At 43.7% G+C, this 20,734-nt stretch overlaps 1 protein-coding gene across 1 annotated transcript in view; it reads right to left on the bottom strand.

The window, feature by feature from the left end:
- Positions 1-1,366: 1,366 nt before the first annotated feature.
- Positions 1,367-20,734, bottom strand: part of CCBE1 (collagen and calcium binding EGF domains 1) — a 263,440-nt gene continuing 244,072 nt past the window's right edge. Inside the window, exons 7-11 of the mRNA XM_003406275.4 lie at positions 14,514-14,634; positions 9,285-9,424; positions 9,153-9,188; positions 8,222-8,257; positions 1,367-6,168 (exon numbers count right to left, since the gene is read on the bottom strand). Coding sequence (XP_003406323.1) covers positions 5,935-6,168; positions 8,222-8,257; positions 9,153-9,188; positions 9,285-9,424; positions 14,514-14,634 — 567 coding nt within the window. The 3' untranslated portion in view covers positions 1,367-5,934. The remainder of the gene's footprint in view (positions 6,169-8,221; positions 8,258-9,152; positions 9,189-9,284; positions 9,425-14,513; positions 14,635-20,734) is intronic.

The raw sequence follows: 20,734 nt of genomic DNA, 5'->3' as shown, positions 1-20,734 counted from the left end.
CTCGCAGGGCAGCCTTTTCTTTGTAGACCTGCCAGTGGCAGAGTGTAGCTCTCCCTTCCCTCTGGGCCACGCTGTCACTGCACACCTGGACGGGGGCGAGGTTGCGAGTCTGCACGTGGAGCCGGGGACATTTCAAAGGTTGGGATCTCCAAAGCATAACCAGCTTTTTCAAAACATCTGTGTCCTAGATGAGAAGAAACAAGCCTCGAGTTCTGCTGAGAACCAAGTCAGGAGAACGGGAAGTAACCACCAGCGGCCCAAACGGTCTGGAGTCCATGGGAACATTTTTGTCCAGGTTTAGTTCATTCAGCTGCTTTTTAAATGAAGAGGGCTGGAGAAGTTATACATTAAAAAATTACGTATGAACGGCCTCCCAGGTTTCCACCAGCTGTGTCTCCACCCAGGACCCTCGTGAAGATCTTGTGTGGCTATGTGAAGAACAGTGGGTGCTTTGTGGGTGTGACGTGGGTGACAGTGCAGGGCGGGAGGGGCGAATCCTGCTGGCGGGAGCTGTTATTGGCTCCACACTTTACTTTCACAGCACTGATCACGGTTTGTAATTTCATATTTAAGTGATTAAGTTGTTGTGTCTGGAAGGATGCTTGTTTGTTTTTATCCCCAGGTGAACGGGGATGCTGATGATGACCTTTTTGTTCCCCATACTGTCTGCAGTACACAGCACAGCACCCAGTTCCTGATAGGCACTTGATAAATATTTGCTACATAAATCAAAGTGAGACGTATAAACATAAATACGGGTTATCTTCAGGATGCTGAAGACTTCCTGCCAACGGGTGCTAGAATTCCTTAGCAGTAATCTGTTCCCTTTTTATTATATACCTCCATCTCCCTGATGGCTCAGGGGATGAAAATTCCTTTTCCTTATCTTCACAGATGAATTTAGCTGCCTACTCATGGGGCTTATTCCCTCCAGACATTAAACTTTTTTTCATTTTTTTTTTTTCCAGAGGAAATCTTACGCGGAATTCTAATCCAAAACAGAAAAAAACCAATCTGGTGTTTCTCTGGTTGCAGTAGAAGTGGGGGGCAGGCCTCCCCCTTCTGAGCACATATAGTCCTCTAACGAACCCCCAAGAGTCTCAGGTTTGAAAACTGTAACTGGGGGGCCCAGAGGACACACTTACTTGGGGGAATTGGGCCTCTGAGTGGTACCCAGGCCTCCAGACCTTGATTTAGGCCTTGAACACTCAAGCCACACCCAGACCCCGGGAGAAGGGAGATCCAGAATGTGGGATACAGCTCGTAAGAGAAAAGTACCTACCTGTCCATCTCCTTGTATTCATCTTTTAAAAAGATGACTTTTTCCACAGGACTTGATTTTGTGACAAAAAACAGCAAAACCACATAAGAAAATAACTTTGTTATTAAGCATATACAATCATATCAAATGTTCTTCATAGTATCACATCCATAACTGTTTGAATACTAGCTCAACTGTTATATGGACCCGTTATAAATAATGAGCAACAGAGCTACTGACGTATATGACTGGTCATTGGAAAAAAACAAACGAACAAACAACAACAACAAAAACCAAACTCAAGACACACATGAAATTCCTCAGGGCACTTCTTTGGGAATCTAATAAAGAATGCTGGGGTCCTGGGCTGGGGAAGGGAGGGGTGGTAAGTTAATATTTATAAGGGGTCATTTTCTATGATTTTTCTAAAACAATAACGTTTATTAAAGGAGCATGTCAAGTCCAAGATTTTTGTCATTGTTTTCTTTTTCCAAATGGAGAATTATTTTTTGATTTGTTGTGAAACATGCATGTTGACTGTGCCAGGAAAAATTCCATCTATGTCCCTGAATTTCATTAGTAATAATTTTAGATGGTTCTATTCAACTAGCTGTTTGGTCCAGATTCCTGCAGATAATTTTCTTTTCAGGGAGGTTATCTGAAAGCTCTGAGTGTGCACAATGAGGTGACTGTGGCTGTGTCTATGTGATAGGCTGGGGTGGGGGGACGAAGCCTAGGGAGGGATGCCCAAAGGATGATGAAGCTGCTCCTTGTCAACCCAAGGAAATGCCTGGCTCCTAGTCACAGAGAATCTGTTTCTCTGCTTGCCTGGGAACAAGGCTCCCAAACACAACCCTTCTTACACACCCTGGAGGGGGAGCCTGGGCAGAACCAGGTAGCCTTCACCCGGCATTTGATGGGGTGATATTTCCCCCACCCCAGCCGAGGTGCATTTGCTATTTACCTACCAGGCGATGGACACACCTGTGTGATGTTGGACAGCAGAAATGACTTCACCTGGTCAAGTAAGTCTGTGGCAAGTGTTGGGAATTGACAAGGGAGAGAGAAGGCAACATCTCCTTTGTGCTTCCATGCCTCCTTGGCATAGTAAAGTGTATCATTTTCTTCATTTCCCCCTCTGGAGTTGGGGTGGGAAGGTGATTTTCCTAAGCAAAAATGTATGCCTTCCTTGAACCATTTTCAACAGTAGATGCTTACTCAAATGGCTTTCAAAAAGCAGACACAACCAATTAAGGCCTCTTCTAAGTCCTATTCATGACAGTGCAATATACTGAAGTCAACATTTCTACTAAAGGGTTGAAAAAAAGGAGGAGTAAAAAGATCTTTTTTCCTCAGTGAAGCATAAAGTGGCTTAGTTAAACTGTAGCAAATTTTACCCAAAACATGGATTTTCCATTAGGTTCTGGGCAAAAGCCTCATTTCAGATAGTGAAGCTTTGATTCTCTATACACAACTAAAGGTAGGTTAGAAATGGTAATGCCTTACCTTTGGAAAATATAATTTGGGCATAAAGAGTACATATTGAATCGTGTGGTAGTAGTCCATGTTTTGAACATCTGGGGATTAATAATCATTTTATAAAGTGACCTGATCCAGCAGATTGAGATTATAAAATACAGGCTATTGGGTATTTTGCTGAAGGATATTATCTAGAATAATCTCAGGAATTCCAGATATAACTACTTTCAGTTCATTCTTTTAATATATTATCCTAGCCTATATGCAGTTTGGCTATATTTTATGAGCCTCTGACAATAAAAAAGATTTATATTTTTAAAACACAGTTCACTATTAGGAAAAAGAAAAGCTAATAAAATTCCTCATTTTTAAAAAAAGCCAAAGATGGATCTAACCATTTCTCAGAGCGCCTGTGTGTAGCTTTCTTCAGCACCCATCTGTCCACACCCTTTAAATACTGTGTTTCCCGAGCAGGCAAACATTAAATATATTCCAGATGGGGATCCATGGCTGCCCAGTTCATCTCTTGGTAAACCCGTAGTTGGTGATGCCCTCTGCTCTGCAGGATGGACTCTGGAGAGACTGAAGGGGAAGAAGGGTACTAGAAAAGAAGCATTGAGGATGACTTCCTCTCACCTTTAAACTTCTGATGGACAGTCACTGGGGATTTTGCATGAGTAAGAAATAGTGAAGTGTTAGTGAAAAACTCAGCCACCAGCTGACAGACGAGAGTCCCGTATACCAGTGAGATGGAAATGGGAAGGACGGCCGTTGCCACTTGAGATGTGCAAAGAGAGGCCTTTCTTGCTGTTCTTAAGAAAGAAGATGGGAAAATGGCATATGAATATGATAACAGTAGTTCTCTTTTCACAGACTTTCCCAGTAGGAGAGTTAAATGATGTAGGTTAAGAGGAGATTGAAAATGAAACCAAACAAAAATTTCTCAAAAAATACGGAGATGTCACAGATGGGAAACGGGAACCCCATCATGAGCAAACATGAGTTTTGAGAGTGATCATTAAAAGAAACCAAAACAACAAAAAGCAACCAGCGGCTGTAGTGTTGATTCCAACTCATGGTGACCCCAGATGTGTAGCTGAACTGTGCTCAGTGGGATTTTCAACGGCTGTGCTATTTCAGAAGTAGATCTCTAGGTCTTTCTTCCGAGGTGCCTCTGGGTAGATCTGAACCACCAACCTTTCAGTTCGTAATAGAATGCTTAACTATCTGGGAGACTCAGAATAAGGGAGAAAGTCTCCTGAACATCAGGTGGATAAAAGCTGTTTTGTGAGTCAAATGAGAAAAGTGGGAAAGAGACCTGTACGCTGCCTATTAAAACCAGGAGGTCCTCTAATAATATTATAAAGGAACCAGTCCCTTGAGTACTCTGGCCCCCTAAAACCTGCTGCCATTGAGTCAATTCCGACTCATAGTGACCCTATAGGGCAGAGAAGAACTGCCCCCATAGAGTTTCCAAGGAGTGCCTGGTGGATTCGAACTGCTGACCTTTTGGTTAGCAGCCATAGCACTTAACCGCTATGCCACCAGGGTTTCCACTCTGGCCCTTGGTGCCTGTGAATCCTGAGAAAGCCATGTCTTCCAGTGCCCTTCACCTTGGGACACAGACAGGCCCTGGGAAAACATACTTACTGGGAGGTTTTGAAAAACATCTCTTGCTGAACTGCCTTCCATATCAGCTGAGGAAGGAAAATCAAAGAGATGGCCTGAAAAAGCTGGGTTTGGACGGAATTAAGAAAAATTAGGGAAAAATGGGAATGCCAAACAAGGAATACTTTGTTTTTCTGCCCACCCACGAGAACCTTCAATAGTGTATTATTCTCAATAACACTGGCAAGCTTGGCTGGCCCCAGACAAAGATTTATAGCACCCAAGGAGAGCAAATTTACCTGTCTTTGTTAATTTGGCTTCAATGGATGGAAAGATGCCCCAAATTCCACCCCACTAACCCAAGGCAACAATGTTCAACCTTGAGTCCTGCGAGACATTAATTCAGTCTGCATCATGGCCTGATGGTACCTTCTGGGCACTTGGCCAGAGCCAGGGGATTCTGGGCTTCTCTCGAAGGGTCAGCCACCCCTATTTAATGAATAACCTGTGATTTACTGAGCAGCAACACATTTGATTAAATAGCTTTGAAATGTTCTGGCAAACCAGGAACCCATTGTGCTAATGTGAGTCAGGGCACTTCATTCACTGGCTGTGTTTTGAAAACAGGATTTATTCCTACAGCTAGAGTAACTTTCTATCCTAACTCTGAACAGGATATTTATAGAGAAACATGGCATGAATGGAAACCCTGGTGGTCTAGTGGTTAAGTGCTCCAGTTGCTAACCAAAAGGTCAGCAGTTCGAATCCACTAGGCACTCCTTGAAAACTCTAAGGGGCAGTCCTACTCTGTCCTATAGGGTTGCTACGAGTCGGAATCGACTCGAAGGGAGTGGGTATGGCATGAATGCCTAACAGTCATATTTGAATTTTAAAATGTGGCAACCTACATGACAATAAATACATGGCTATAATTTTCTCCATCTTCCCTAATCTCCACTCCCTCTTAGTTCTCCTCCTTTCCTCAATAAAAATTGGGAAACAAGGTTGATTAAGAGGACAGAATATCTAAAATCTATTAGATCGACAAGGGAAAAAAACAGCTATTCACCAAGGTGAATAAACATGGCTGCCCCTCCCCCAACCTTTAATTGCACATCCCAATTTTGATACTAGAAAAGTAATAGTCTCTTTTGGACACAGTTCTCTTTCTCTCTCTCCTTTTTTTTTTTTTTAATAAGTAGCCTCACATTTTTTTAGAGTTCACCTTCCCATTTTTCCTTTTTGGATATTCTACCAAGTTTTAAGACACTATAAGAATATTTAACTCAGAAATCTTGAAGTTCTTAAAAAAAACAGAAAGCATAAGAAAAGTTTCTATGTAGTCCACCCCAACTGGCTCTCACTGGGAAGCATATAAATCACTCATTTACTCCCTCCTGTCTCACGTAGGGAACTCTGAAGAAAGTATCTGGAAGAAGAGAAGTAGGGAGAAGCCAGGAAAAGGGTAAAGAAAATAAAAATGTATCTTTTCAATGTCCCCAGTGTATGTGTTTCTGTAGACGATATAACTTCAGGTGAAAACACTTTTCTTTTCTCTTCCTTTGGCACGAAGATGCTGGGTTGTGTTAAGGATAAAAGTCTCTGGGTGTTCCCAAGGCTCTTGTCTCCGTTCTTTTTGGGTAGTCGTCTCCAGAGCCGAAGTCCGTGGTTTCCGGAGAGCTGGAAAATCCCTGAGGTAAAGGCAACTCCTCTGCTGAAGAGTGAGTTTGGTACCCAAACACCTTTTCCTGCAGCTCGATGATGTCGTTGCGGATGTCAGCCAGAATCAGCAGCAGGAAGTCAAAAGAACCAGGAGGTCCCTGTGCACATGGGAGGAATCAAAGCCAGAACACAACAGACTCAACCTTTTGCATCGGCCATTACCTCCACGGGTGCCATGATTTGCCAGACCCTGTGCTTGTTAGCAGCTACTCAGTAGATAACTCTGTGGCACAAAGTGAGTCAACGTAAGGACTGCTAGATTAGCCTGGCTGATTCTCAAGATAGTTCTAATTTCCCCATCTTACATATAAGCTTTGCTGACATAGTTGCCTCTCATCCCTCCTAGCTCTAAACCAAAAAAACCAAGCCTGTTGCTGTCGAGTCGATTCCAATTCATAGAAATCCTATGGGACAGAGTAGAACTGCCCAATAGGGTTTCCAAAGAGTGGCTGGTAGAGTCAAACTGCTGACCTTTTGGTTAGCAGCTGAGCTCTTAACCATTGCACCATCAGAGCTCCTAGGTCTAGGCTACATCAAATCTGGTAGGATGAAAGAATAGAGAAAAACCATCCTAGAATAGTTTCCAAAGAAACGAAAAGATAATTGTGAAGTCAGTACAGAGTGGCAAAGAGCTTGGGATTCAGCTGGGTTTGAATCTCAGCTCTGCCGCTTACTAGCTGTGTGATTTCAGGCAAGTTACTTAATCTCTTTGGGATTTGGTTTCCCCATCTGTAAAATGGGGATAATAACCGTCCCAAATTCATAGGATTTCATAGGGTTCATAGGGGAGGATTTAAATGAATTAATACATGTCAAGGGGTAAGAGCATAATAAATGCTCAAAAATGTTATCTATTATTTTTTAAAAGTTAAATTATTAAAATGGTTATAAGGATAGTTGACTATAACTGCAACCTAAATGAAGTTGAAGGATGTAAAGACACCAATACCTCAGTGATAAAGAAAGAGCCAAACAAATGCTTCCTAATTTTTCTATTTATTGAACACCTTATCATCATATAAACCCGTTGCTGTCAAGTTGAATCCAACTCATAGCGACCCTATGGGATAAGGTAGAATTGCCCCATAGAGTTTCCAAGGCTGTAATCTTTACAGAAGCAGACTGCCACATCTTTCTTCCAGAGTGGCTGGTGGGTGTGAACCGCTGACCTTTTGGTTAGCAGCTGAGCAATTAACCATTGTGCCACCAGGTCTTTTTTCATTACTTAGTATTTATTAAGTTTTAATTTCTATGTAGTGCTGTGTGGGGCATGGTAAAAAAAATGTTTAAACATATATGTTCTGGGCTGTTTAGAAGCTTGCAGTAAAATCTTTACCATCTCACACCCCTAGAGCCACCATCTTGAAGCAGCAGCTTACATCCATAAAGTACTTAGAGATGTACAGTGTGTTGACATCACTCGACCCTCACCACAACCACTTGAGATGTGGTGGATCAGGTTCTATTACCGGCATTGCACAGGTGAGGATATGGATGCCTAGAGATGCCAGGGATGTGGCCGTGATCCGACAGCTAATATGTGGAAGACCTTCTACCTCTAAAGCCGTGGCTCTTACTCCTTTCTTCAGAAATAACACTGACTTCTTCAAAAGCAGAAGAGTTACTTCAAGTTTCTGGATACCATTGAGTTTCATGTTAAATGTCCTAGACAGTATGTATATGGTATACCCAGCTAATTTCTTTTCAGCAGTCCTAAACAGCCCTGTATACTTTTGCTTTTTATTTTTTTGTTGTTGAGGGGAGGTCAGATGACCTACTAAGGTCGTAAATAGCTGTGGATATTCTTATGCATGCAGAGTTACAATTTTTTTCTAGTCCTTTCAAATTTTTATGACATTGCTAGAAACAGACTCATGACATAATGGGGTTTTGAACCTTAAGAGAAGGCATTCCAAATGAAAATTAGCTATGATAAAAGAAAAAAACAGAAACAAAAAAAATTTTTAAATAAATTGAAAGCAGCTGCTAGAGGTTTCTGAGACTCCTTTCCTAAGCACAGAGTTCTGTTCAGATGGTTGAGTGACAGCTGGAGGGGGCAGCTTTTGCTAATAAGACCTACTTACAGGTTCATTGGAATCGCATCCCTGAGAACATTCCCACCAGGAAAGTAGGGCAGACAGTGTTACTTACCGGAGACCCTCTAGGCCCAGGTGCTCCTCTCTCCCCCTAGAAACAGAAAGGCCGGGGTTAGCTTTCTGGACCATGCGGAGGCCGCCATCACAGTCTCTATCAGATACATACCAGCACCATCTCTGTGACAAAACAACACATATTTTCTATTGGAAACAAATGTAAGATTGACACAAGACTCATGGCACCACTTAAGTCAACAGAACTGCTTGGGTCAAGTGTCTATCATTCCAACTTCCCAGGCCATATATTTTCAAACCAGATCTGACAAGAGGAATGTATGCATTTCCAGGCAGTGTGTGAAATACCTTGGAATCTTTCTAAAGTAACTTACACTGACTTCTTTATGAGGCAAGTATCAGGAAGCTGTCAGAGTAAAACCACCCATCTGCACAGAATGGAACCTCTCTGTTTTTGATTTAAACATACCAAAGAAATAGAGGCCAAAAAAGGAAAAAACAAAACAAAAAAACCCTAAGAAAGAAAAAACCTTGAGTGGTACAAATTGTTAAGAGCTCAGCTGTTAACGGAAAAGTTATTGGTTCGAGTCCACCCAGAGTGCCTCAAAAGAAAGGCCTGGCTATCTACTTAGGAAAAATCAGCCCTTGAAAACCATATGTACTACAGTTTCACTCTGACACACATGAGATTGCCATGAGTTAACTTGATGGCAATTGGTTTTTTAATGGTTTACTATTATAACACAGAGGCTTATTTAAAAAATATAGGCGTAATTTCTACTAGGAATGTTTTTGGTTGTTCATGGTTGGTTTCATATTTTAAGAGAATGCTTTTTAGATTTGCTTCCTAGCCTCAGTTTTGCCATAAGCCAAATGGAGACAGTAAACAGTTTTCAAGCTTTATGTGATGCCTGCAGAGGAGGTTGAGATGGACGGACTGTAGACTTGTAAAGAACACTCACAAGACTTACCTTCAAACCATGTCTTCCTGGTGCACCTGGTGGACCCTACAAGAGAAAGGGGTCTGGTTTAACAGAAGGAAAAACCATGGGATAAGACCATACTATCAGCAATAGTAAGTGGATCTTTGATAAAATACTGACCACAGGGCCCCTCCGGCCTTGCTTAATGTGGGACAGATCAGGAGATGGTCCCATGGGTCCCATTGAGCCCCTTGGACCAGGCTGCCCAGGTGGGCCTGGCATTCCTGGGAAGCCTGGGCTTCCCTTTGGTCCAGGTGAGCCTGTAATCAAAGAACACCTCATTAGTGCCACAACCTGTGACAAGGACAAGGACCTCTGGCTGACACAGGAGTCCAGTAGTCCTTATCAGCCACTTCTCTTTGCACTCTTCCCAGTGCTTTCTGACATTTCCACTAAGATGTCCCACAGACATTTTAAACTTAATGTGATCAAAATTGGCTTCACCATTTCCTCCTCTTTTCATGTACCACTAGTGACCCATCCACTCAAGCAGATGCTTGAGAGTCTTCTTAAATATTTCCCTATTTCCACAGCCTCCTTATCCAATCAGTGATTGGTTCCTATATATTTCACCTCCTCTTTAACATCTCATAACTCTTTACTACTCTCGATCCTCCCTATTGAAGCAGGGTTATCACAGAGGGGAGCAGTTTTCATAGCAGCGTATCAGTTAAGAATACAGGTATTGGCATCAGAGTCCTAGGTTTGAATCTTGCATAAGTTGCTTGACCTCTCTGAACCAATTTAAACTTCTGTGTTAAAGATAACAATAACAAAACCCAAACTCACTAGACTGACTCAACCTTCCAAGCTGGTGTCTACTGTTCTTCTACCAATGAGGTCTGGGATTCATTAAAAAATTTTGACACATACAAAAAAAGCAAAACAAAAACAAAAATAAACATCAACAATGAAAACAAAAAAACTGAAGCAAAGCCCATTTTTAAGAGAGAAATCAATAGAATCAGACTTAGAGATGACCCAGATGTTGGATTATCAGGCAGGAATTGTAAAATAACAATGACTAATATGTTCATAAAGGATCTAGTGGAAAAGATTGACAGCTTATATTAACAGATGGGGGAATTTCTGCAGAGAGATGGAAACGAGAGGGAAAAAAAGTCAAATGCAAATGCTAGAAATGAAAAAAAAACATGATATCAGGGATGCTATTATCAGGAGACTGGTGACAGCTGGGAAAGAATCAGTAAGCTTAAAGTCAATAGACATTATCCAAAATGAAACACAAAAAAGGAAACAGGGAAATAAAAAATCAAACAGAACATCCAAGAGCTGTGGAACAATATCAAACAGGCTAACCTATGTATAACTGGAGTTCCAGAAGGAGAAGAAAACCCTACAGTGGCTCCCCTTTGTGTACAGAATAAAGTCAAACTCCTCAGCACAGTACAGAAGGTCATCCATGACCAACTCCTTGTTTTCCTCTACAGGCATATTTTTTGCCATTGCCTCCTTTCCAATCACCTCTCAGCCCCATGCTCCCTAAATAAACCATCCTATAGTGCCCCCAGCCTAGACTATTCTTCCCTCTTTTTTTCCTTTGCCTCCATGCCTATGTGATCACCTTAGATCACATTTTTCCAAAAAAGTCTTTCCTTACACTCTCTTCCCTGCAAGAGAATTATGTACAATCATAATCTATACATACACATCTACATACATATACCACTGTCCTCTGAATATGCCTAATACTTAAAAATTGGGGGATTTCATATAAAAATCTGTATTTCTGGCTTCTTTTTGAAAATAGAAGGAACCCAAACCAGGACCACTATTCCCTCATGGGCACAAGTGAATGGAGCTTTACATATGGGCTGCCCCTTTAGAAGGAGGTATATGCTGCCTGGTTTAACTGAGCTCCCCTCACTCCCTATTACCCACAACCTGTTCCCTTCATTCATCTAGGCTACCTGCCTGGTTTCTGTAGACATCTGAGTTTCAACCTCTGTTTTAGACTCCTAGTTCCTTAAGGGAATGGCTGTGTCTTTTCATCAACATATTCCCACAGAGTTCCTGGCACTTAGTGGGCTGCTTAATAAATGTTTCTTTCCAAATGACTGCACTCAAGAGGTTAGGCTGATTGCTGTGCACCTGGTCCTGCGATGTCTCTTTCAGAAGTGTACAGTAATCATTTCTTAGCCATACCTGGCCCCTATATTGACATGGCATAGTGACAAGATGGAATAACTTTCAGGCTCCAGAAAACAAAATAATATAATTAAGACTAATTAAGCCAAAGTTTAAGGCAGTCAATGTTTTATCTAAACATGTCTCCCACCACTGCTCTCAATACTGCTTCCAGGTACATCCTGAAAGTGTTTATCTGGGCAAAGCACCAGATCCCTCCTCTAACTAATTACATCAATAGCACAGGAACAGGATGCGGATAGTATCACACCTGCAGTTACACAATCAGTGAACATCAGGGATCACTGGATGTCAAGCACCTTTAACATGTGGGACTTTGATGTGCAAATGGCAGCACATTAAGCAGTGAAGGCAAGTGAGCATTGGCTGCCCCCTCGCCCCTGAAGCCCAAGGATTCCAACCTGGTATTGCTTCCTGTTTTGGTGCTCTAGTCTGTGATTCATCTCAGGTGTTGGGACTGGACTTTTAGTGAAGGATGAGAGAAACCTTATCAGCTCTCTAGCTGCTCTAATACATCTCAATCGAGGGCATCACAAACTGCAACACTACACACAAGGAACGAGAATAGGATTGGAGGAGAGAGCAAGGGCAGTCCACTGCAAACAGCTCCTTCTCAATCACTCTCTGCCAGTTTCACTAAAGGTAAAAACCAAACAGGCTCCATCAAGGACCCTGGACAGCTCAAACCACGTTAGAAACCAGAAGGCAGGACTGGAGAGGAAAGCCAGGGAGATGTTCATTAAGAATGACAGCAAATGCCTCCAGGTTCCTACAGTTTGTTCCTGTTCTTGTGGTATGTAGACTGGCCTGGAGATCATCTTTCTCCAGGGAAGTGAAGCAAGAACATTCTCTTAGAAGAGGGTGGAGAACGGTGGGCTAAGAATCAGTTTGTAAGGAAAAATCCAGTCCATTTAGGAGCAGCAAAAGGCTGTCTGTATGAGGCATCTGCTGGAGAAAATCGAACAGGACCCAGAGAACCTCAGGCTGGGGGAATGAACCAGAGGATAAATCAAAGTCCTGGGCCAGTCCTTATTTTCTCTGTATGAGACCTAGGCCACCTATGTTTGAAGGACACTAGAAGATTAAGACCTAAGTGGAGAAGAAAAAACATAAATACTTTGGGGGAAAAACTCTGAGCCTTTGTTCTTGCTGACCTTCCAACTATAAAACCTGGCCATGGCCCCTTGGACCAATCCTACCAGTCTTCCATGTCCAGCTCAAACTCCGAGTCCCCCGATCCCTGCAGGTTACCACGATCTCTCCCTTCTTTAAGCTCCCATGGCAGGAAGCATTTGCGTACGTATTTGGGGGCATCCAGATGTTGTTTTATCCTATTTGCTTTCGCTCAATGTGTCTTGTCTTCCTGATTAGACTGTCAAGAGGTCACTCATAACACGTAGCACGCTGCTCAGCAATGATTTTAGAAACATTTGCTTACACGAACGCTTCCATTTCCTTTAGCGGTATGAAAAAAAGGCTATTGCTTTATCCATCTACGGAGGGACTCATAATAAACTATAACTGTTTGTAGTTATTTTTTAAAAGCTCTCATTGTATAGATCCTTATGAAATGATAGGACACTTGAGACTTTCTTCAAATTTATAAGAATGGATCTCAAAAACCAGTATGCTGAATGCAAGAAGCCAGACAAAAAGAGTATATACTATAAAATTCCATTTATAGAAAATTCTAGAACAGTCAAGACTCTAGCAATAGAAAGTAGGTTAGTGGTTGCCCAGAGGTGGAGATAGCAGAGTGCACTGACTGCAAATGGGCACCAAGGAACCTTTCCGGGGTGATGGAAATGTTCTATATCTTGATTAGGGTGGTAACTACATGGGTGTATACATTTGTCAAAACTCGGCAAACCATAACTTAAATGGGTACATTTTATTTATGCAATTATACTTTAATAAAGTTGAAATTATACTTCTTATGGATTGAATTGTGTACTCCCAAAATATGTGTTGTAAATTCCAACCCCTATACTTGTGGAGGAGGCCTGGTGGCCTAGTGGTTAAGAGCTCGGCTGCTAACCTAAAGGTTGGCAGTTCGAATCCACCAGCTGCTCCTTGGAAACCATATGGGGCAGTTCTACTCTGTCCTATAAGATCACTAGGAGTTGGAATCAACTTGACGGCAATGGTAAATAGGTTAATACCTGTGGATGTGATCCCATTTGGAAATAGGGTTTTCTGAGATATGTTAACGAGTCCATTAAGCCTTACAGTTGAGATATCAAAAGAGCAGATTAGGCACAGAAGCAAGCAAGCACAGATGGGGAAGATAGATGCCATGCCACATGAAGATCACTAAGTAACTGAGGAACAGAAGCTGAAAAGAGACAAGGACCTTCCCCCAGAGCCAACAGAGAGAGAAAGCCTTACCCTAGAGACTAAACTGTGAGAGAATAAAATTCTGTTCGTTAAAACCACCCACTTGTGGTATTTCTGTTACCGCAGCACTAAGAATCTAAGCCTACTTAGTAACTACTTATAAAGAAGAAATATATAGATAACCCACTGCCGTTGAGTTGCCTCTGACTCAGAGTGACCCCAATATATAGATAGGCATGTAAATAAACATAGACGTAAATGTGTTAAATAATGAGAAGGAGGAAATAACCCCACTGCCACTGAGTCAACTCCGACTCATAGTAACCCTATATGGACAGAGTAGAACTGCCCCATGGAGTTTCTAAGGAGCATCTGGTGGATTCGAACTGCTGACCTCTTTAGCAGCCGTAGCACTAAACCACTATGCCACCAGGGTTTCTGGAAGAAATAATAGAGTAGGGAATAGTAGAAACAAGGCTAGCCAGGAGTTGTCAGAGCTGGGTGAAGGGCCCATAGGGGTTCATTATACCACTCTGTTTTTGTATATTTTTAAATTTTTCCAGAATGAGGTTAAAAAATAATTTTCATTTTGTTTCCCTGTAACTTGAGGTTACCTTTGGGAATCTTATCCAATCCAGCACAATGGCCTTTTTCTCTTGGTCACTACTGGTTATGAGTGTTTCACAGGCTCAAGGGCCTGATTCCCCGTGCAGGGCCCTGGAGCTCCTGCTTCTGCTCTCAGTGATGGAAGCTACAGAACACAGTCCAGCCCTGACTAAGGCGAGCTCTTGGCAGGCCTTTGCTGATGACTCTGTCACCTCCCATGCCCCTCTCCATACTCACCGGGAGGGCCCTGGTCCCCAGGCAGGCCAGGTGGTCCGGGAAGGTAGGTGTTTGAGGCCAGCACCTTGTCACCAGTGATGTACTTGCCCAGGTCGGCAGCATTGTTGGGGAGCAGGGCAATCTGTGAAGACAAGAGGACACCCCCGTCAGGAGGGAATGGATTCACTGTAAGGGAAATGTGCAGCTGTGTCTGCCTTGCAGAGGCAGCAAAGGCTTTTCTCAATGAGTCTCCATTATCAGAGCCAGTTACGGCTCAAGGGGGCCACAGGGGACTTTCTAAAGCCAGAGGCCTTCTAGTGAATGTGACTTATAGGAGATGACTCAGCTGGTTAGTGGGAGAGCCTGGACTAGGTAGGCTCCAAATTGCCTAGACATCACAATTAGACTCATTACTACCATAATTAGAACAATCTGTTCCGTGCGAAGGCATTGGTGGTTCAGAGACAGAATTCTCATTTTTCATACGGGAGATCCAAGTTTGATTCTTGGCGAACACACCTCGTGCACAGCTACCACCCATCTGTCACTGGAGGCTTGCGTGTTCCTGTGACGCTGAACGGGTTTCAGTTGAGCTTCCACACTAAGGCAGACTAGGAAGAAAGCCTGGCTTTTCAGAAAATGAGCCAATGAAAACACTATGGATCACAATGGTCCCATCCACAATCGATCACGGGGATGGGGCATGACAGGGCAGCGTTTCATTCTGTTTTGGATGGGGTCACCATGAGTTGGGGGCTGACCCAATGGCAGCCAATGATAACAATAACAACAACCTGTTTCATAATCTCAATTTGTTAAACGATTACTTTATGGCTCAAACATGTATTGAGTACCTACTATGTGCCAGGCCCTGGGCTTGGCTTGAAGGCTACTGTGGTGACCAAGACCTGGTCCCTGCCCTTAATGGACTCTCAGCCTTGGGAGCCAGAACCAAGAAAGTGGCTCACAGTTTACTTGCACACTCTGGGATGACCTTTGGTACAACTGGGACTATGGTGGTTTTAAAATACGCCCACAAATTCTTTAACACTCCGTCCTTCAAAAAGGTGGAGGCTAATTTCCCACCCCTTGAGTGCGGACTGTATTTAGTGAGTTGCTTCGAGTCAATAGAATTTCACAGCAGTGACAGTGTGTATTGTCTGAGACTAGGGCATGAAAGGCATTGTGGCTTCCCCCTTGCTCTCTTAGGTCATTCATTCTAGGGGAAGCCAACGGGATCGCACAAACGAGTGAATGACCTTCACATTCCTTGGAGCCTCAGATCAGGGAAACTGAGTCAATCTGTGAGACCTTCAGTAAGAACTGAATCCCACAAAGCTCCATTTACTCACTGACGAAGAGAATAATACCCCTTCTTAAGTCTGGGATGAGGGCTTGGTGGTTCAGTGGTAGAATTCTTGGCCTCCATGGGGGAGACCCGGTTCGACTCCCGGCCAGTGCACCTTATGTGCAGCCACCACCTGTCTGTCTGTGGAGGTTTGCTTGTTACTATGAACAGGTTTCAACAGAGTCCCCAGACTAAGATGGACTAGGAAGAAAGGCCCGGTGATCTACTTCTAAAAACGAGCCCGTGAAAACTCCATGGGTCACAATGGTTCGATCTGCAGCCTGTCACGGGGTTGGCACAGGACTGGGCAGCATTCTATTTCACTGTGCATGGCATTGCCCTGAGTCAGGGGCTGACTCAACGGCAGCTAACAACAGCAATAACATGGCTGAGAGAAGAGATGAGGTAATTATGTTGGGTGCCCAGCACAGGACCTGGAACATACTAAGTGCTTGATAAATGATAGTTCTAGTCTCTTCCCTCCAGGAAGCTAATTTAGGGGTACAAATTCCACTGAGGAAGGGCATGTTTCTGAGGATCACTTGCTCTGGATCCCGGAGTCCTGGGAAACCAGGTATCTCTGTGATTTCTGAAACAAGCTGCACTTGTCTCCCCATTCCCCTGCACGCAGCCCTGCTTGGGGGTTCTCTGGACAGAGGGAAGCGCAGGCTAGGAGAGGTACATGGAAGATCGCATCCTTATCCTTGGAGTTCTCGGAGGCTCTGGGTCCATGTCTGGATCTGAGAGTTAGAGAGTGGAACCTCCTATCTGTGCAGGATCAGAGGTGGCCGATTGCCACTGTAAAAAAGGGGTGCCCTATGGGGTTTAATGTCACCACAGAGCACTAAATTAAAAATTGTGCAAGGTTCCTCCTGAGGTTTATATCCACTCAGAATCACAACTTTAGGGAGGAAGAAACAAACAGTTGAATGCTGATGTGAACAATCATGGTGTTTTCTTCACTTTCGCTCTTCACGTGAAGTTCCCATTTGTCACCTCTTGTTTGCTTCCTCAGGGATTTACTTCTTTTCCTAAGCATTCCAGACTCCCAGAAGTTCTGATGCAGCTGTGAGGCACACTCTGTCAAAGACGTTATACAGAATCACCCCAGAGATTTCAGGGCCTGCATGCGTTTTAAATATGGAAGGAATTTTGTATCAGGGATTAGGACAAATTGACTCGATAGTAACATAGCAGGGGAATGTGGCAAAAGACGATCAAGAGATCTCAATTCTCTGAGCACAGGCTGGAGGGGAGTGTATGGAGGGCGACAAATCCCTCTCCTGAACTACAGCCAAGATTCCGGACTGTGACGGCTTACAGGTAGGCCTGGGAAAGCTCTGCTGCCCAAGATGATATTCTCTGACGTCAGGAGTTGGGTCTCCTGGATTCGTGCCTATTTCTGAGCACAGAGACTTGGCAATGATTGCATTCAGCACTTCCATTATGAAACATGATTCTGATGGATTACTCTGGCAATGATCCTGTTCTGCTGGGTGGTTGCTAGGGTTGGGGCTCTTTTGATCCAGTTTTACAAGCTGATGGTTTGTTTTAGTCACCGAGACAGATATTCTTGCCAGTGGAAGAAACCCAATATTAATGAAAAGTGAACATCATGATCGTATGTGAATTGCACTTTGGCAAACAACTTTTACCTGATACGTTTTATGGGAATAAATTATTCCAGTTCCTCTGCAAGGTGGCTGACCCAGTCCTGTACCTCACTGCCCTTTAATGGAGCACTTTTGATTTTTCTATAAGGCAAAACCTTAGAAACCACAAGAGGGTCTCAGGGTGTGCCTTCAGCGTGGTATGTAGAGCATACTGAGCCATGAGGGTGCTTGTCTCTCTCTTGTGCTCGGGGAGGATGTCTGAGGCTCCTAGGTTAAGAGGTTCTACTCCCACTTCAGCCCCTCTAGGTGTCTTGGAATGGCCTGGAGTGACCCCTGGTCTGGAACTATCTCAAGTGCTTTTTTTTTCCCCTTTGGAGTTCCAAGTCTATTGAAATCCATCCAACTTGGGCAGCAAGGGATGCTCAGAGAGCCAGGAAGCTCAAAGATGCTTCGACATTGTCCTCCAGTGGGTCCCTCAGCACCCCCTGCACTTCTCAGGAAGTGTCCCAGAAAGCTCAGGAGCTTGTCAGCCATCACTAAAACCCTTAGGTAAGGATAGCCAAGCAGGCTCACGAGCTAAGACGCTTGCTCAGCCGCTGCCTTCCAGATACACGTCTCCCTCCATATCTTGAGAAGATCTGGTGTTCCCTGAAAGATGCAAGGAACAATGGCACTATATCAGGGATGTCATGGGTTCAATTTTTATGTGACTACCAGTCAGGATCCAGTACAGGTGACCAGAAGAATCAAAATTTTGTGTAACTTGAAAGTCAGCTTTGTACTATTTCAGGTCAGTGTTCACAGTTCAGAGTCAAAACCAGGATACAGCTGAGCTTCTATTCATTTAAATGGAGCTGGTGTCACTTTTTCACAGTAACAGACCACTCCACCCTGCAAATGCATGCCTGTGGCCCTGGGGGGAAGGGGATGAGCCAACGAATGAGGAAACCTGATTAGCAAATCTACCCCAACTACTGGGCAGTGGGAAACACCAGCAGCTGAAGGTTGGTCCAACTCTATTATCTGATTCCAACAAAATGTGGGCTCATTGTCCAGCAATGAATATGGAATAACAAAGAAGAAGTGATGCCTTTGAATTATGGTGTGGGCGAAGAATATTGAATATACCATGGACTGCCAGGAGAACGAACAAATCTGTCTTGGAGGAAGTACAGCCAGAACGCTCCTTAGAAGTGAGGATGGCAAGACTTCAACATGTTATCAGGAGGGACCAGTCCCTGGAGAAGGACATCATGCTTGGAAAAGTAGAGGGTCAGTAAAAAAGAGGAAGACCCTCAACAACATGAGTTGACACAGTGGCTGCAACAATGGGTTGAAGCGTAGCAACAATTGTGAGGATGGCGCAGGACCAGTGTTTCTGTTGTACACAGGGTGGCTATGAGTTGGAACTGACTCGACGGCGTAAAACAATAGGCTTATGCTTAAGTCTCAGCCCGGCCACTTTCTACCTGTGGGATCTTGGTAAGCTACACAATCTGGATTTACTTGTCTATAAAATGGAGATGGTGATATCCACTTAAAAGAGCAGCTGGAAGGGTTAACCTGATGAAACCTTTAGGTGCCTGGCTAGCGCCCAGCCTAGTAGCCACTTGCAGCTATTAACCATGGATACAGAGAACGCTTTGGCTGGGGGATGCTCCTGGCTCTAAGTTGCTGCGTGATTTTGGGCAAGTCCCTTCACCCTTCCAGGTTTTCATCTTCACATCTAAAAAACGAGGGGTTTGGATGAGATGATCACATCTTCGGATTGCAGATGTTGTAGGCGGACCAGAATGAGAGGCCTACATGAGGATGGACTCTAGAAATGCTCTCCCACTCCTGCCCAGCCTCTGCCACTCTGACTCCTTCCTTGTAAAAGCCATCAGATGACCCCGTCAATGGTGACATCAATGCTTTCCTGACTGACCTCCTGCTGGGTCATTAAATTCTGGCTCCCTTCAACTCCTCTGGGTCAGCAGGATGGATGGCAAGTTAAGGGACTAGCATTTGAGAGATAGGTGCCCAGAACTCCCAGCTGGAGTTTCTGCATGGAAATCAGTAGAGGTTGGGACTGCGGGCTGCCAGGTGTTTGGGAGAAGGGGTGGAATCGTGTAAGAAAGGTCTATACTTACCCTGGATTTTAACCAATGGGATTATGAACATCATTACTTCCTATGAGCCTCCATAACTGACCATCTACCACCCAGAACTGTTGGGACAGATAAATGAGAGACTGTCTGTAAAATACTTTATACAAGACATAAACCTGTTGCCGTTGAGTGGATTCCAACTCATATGCATGTTAAATGTTTATCTAATAAACATATATGCAGCTCTTTCTAGGTGGCAGGCACTGCTCTGAGTCCTTTACAAAGGTTAACTTGTTTGGTCATCATGAAATCCCTGTGTTGTAGATAGTACTGTTATGACCACTTTACAGAACTGAGGCACTGAGAGGTTAAGTAACTTACGCAGGGTCACACAGCTAGCAAGTGGTGGAGCTGAGACTTAAATTTAGCCAATCTGTCTCCAGCATCTGTGCTCTTAACCACTACACTACACAGCATCTCTTAAAATTACTATGGTATTTGGCCAAGCAGTATGCAATCACTTTAATACGGATTAGTCTTCTGAACAATCCTGAGAAGACCCATTTTACAGAGTAAGTAGGTCAAGGTAGCAGAGAAAGCCACAAGCTACTGAGAAGCCATTTATTTGTCTGATGCTAAAGGTAGAGCTCGAGTGAAGAGGTGCAGCTATCAGGTTGCAAATCTGCTAACATGTTTGATACCTCTGGACTTCTAACTTCTGAAGCTTCCATTGTCTGTCTCATTCCATTAGGCAATCGTTTATTGACTCACACTGTTTTTGTTTCTCCAATAAGACTGCAAGTTTGGTTACGGCAGTATTCCATACTGTTATTCCATGCCCTTTTGTAGTTAGTTCCTCATCTCCCAGCCCACTGTAGGGCTCAGGAGGTGTTCAATGAACACATGCTGAATGACTCATGACTTATGCTTCCCTCAGTTGCTCACTGTGGGAGAGGCTGCTCCTTTACGAGTATGTTAGCCTCCTCAAAACCAAAGCCAAACTCTACAGGACAGAGTAGAACTGCTCCAGAGGGTTTCCAAGGAGCAGCTAGTGGGCTTGAACTGCTGACCTTTTAGTTAGCAACTGAGCTCTTAAACCAGTGTGCCACCAGTGCTCTGTTAGTCTTCTAGAGCTGCCAAAACAAGTTATAACACACTGGGTAGCTTAAAATAATGGAGATTTAGAGTTCT

This window comes from Loxodonta africana, chromosome 11 (genome assembly GCF_030014295.1).
Source record: "Loxodonta africana isolate mLoxAfr1 chromosome 11, mLoxAfr1.hap2, whole genome shotgun sequence".
Classification (NCBI taxonomy): Eukaryota; Metazoa; Chordata; class Mammalia; order Proboscidea; family Elephantidae; genus Loxodonta; species Loxodonta africana.
Note: the sequence above shows the minus strand (reverse complement) of the source record. Positions and strands in the feature narration are given on the sequence as shown.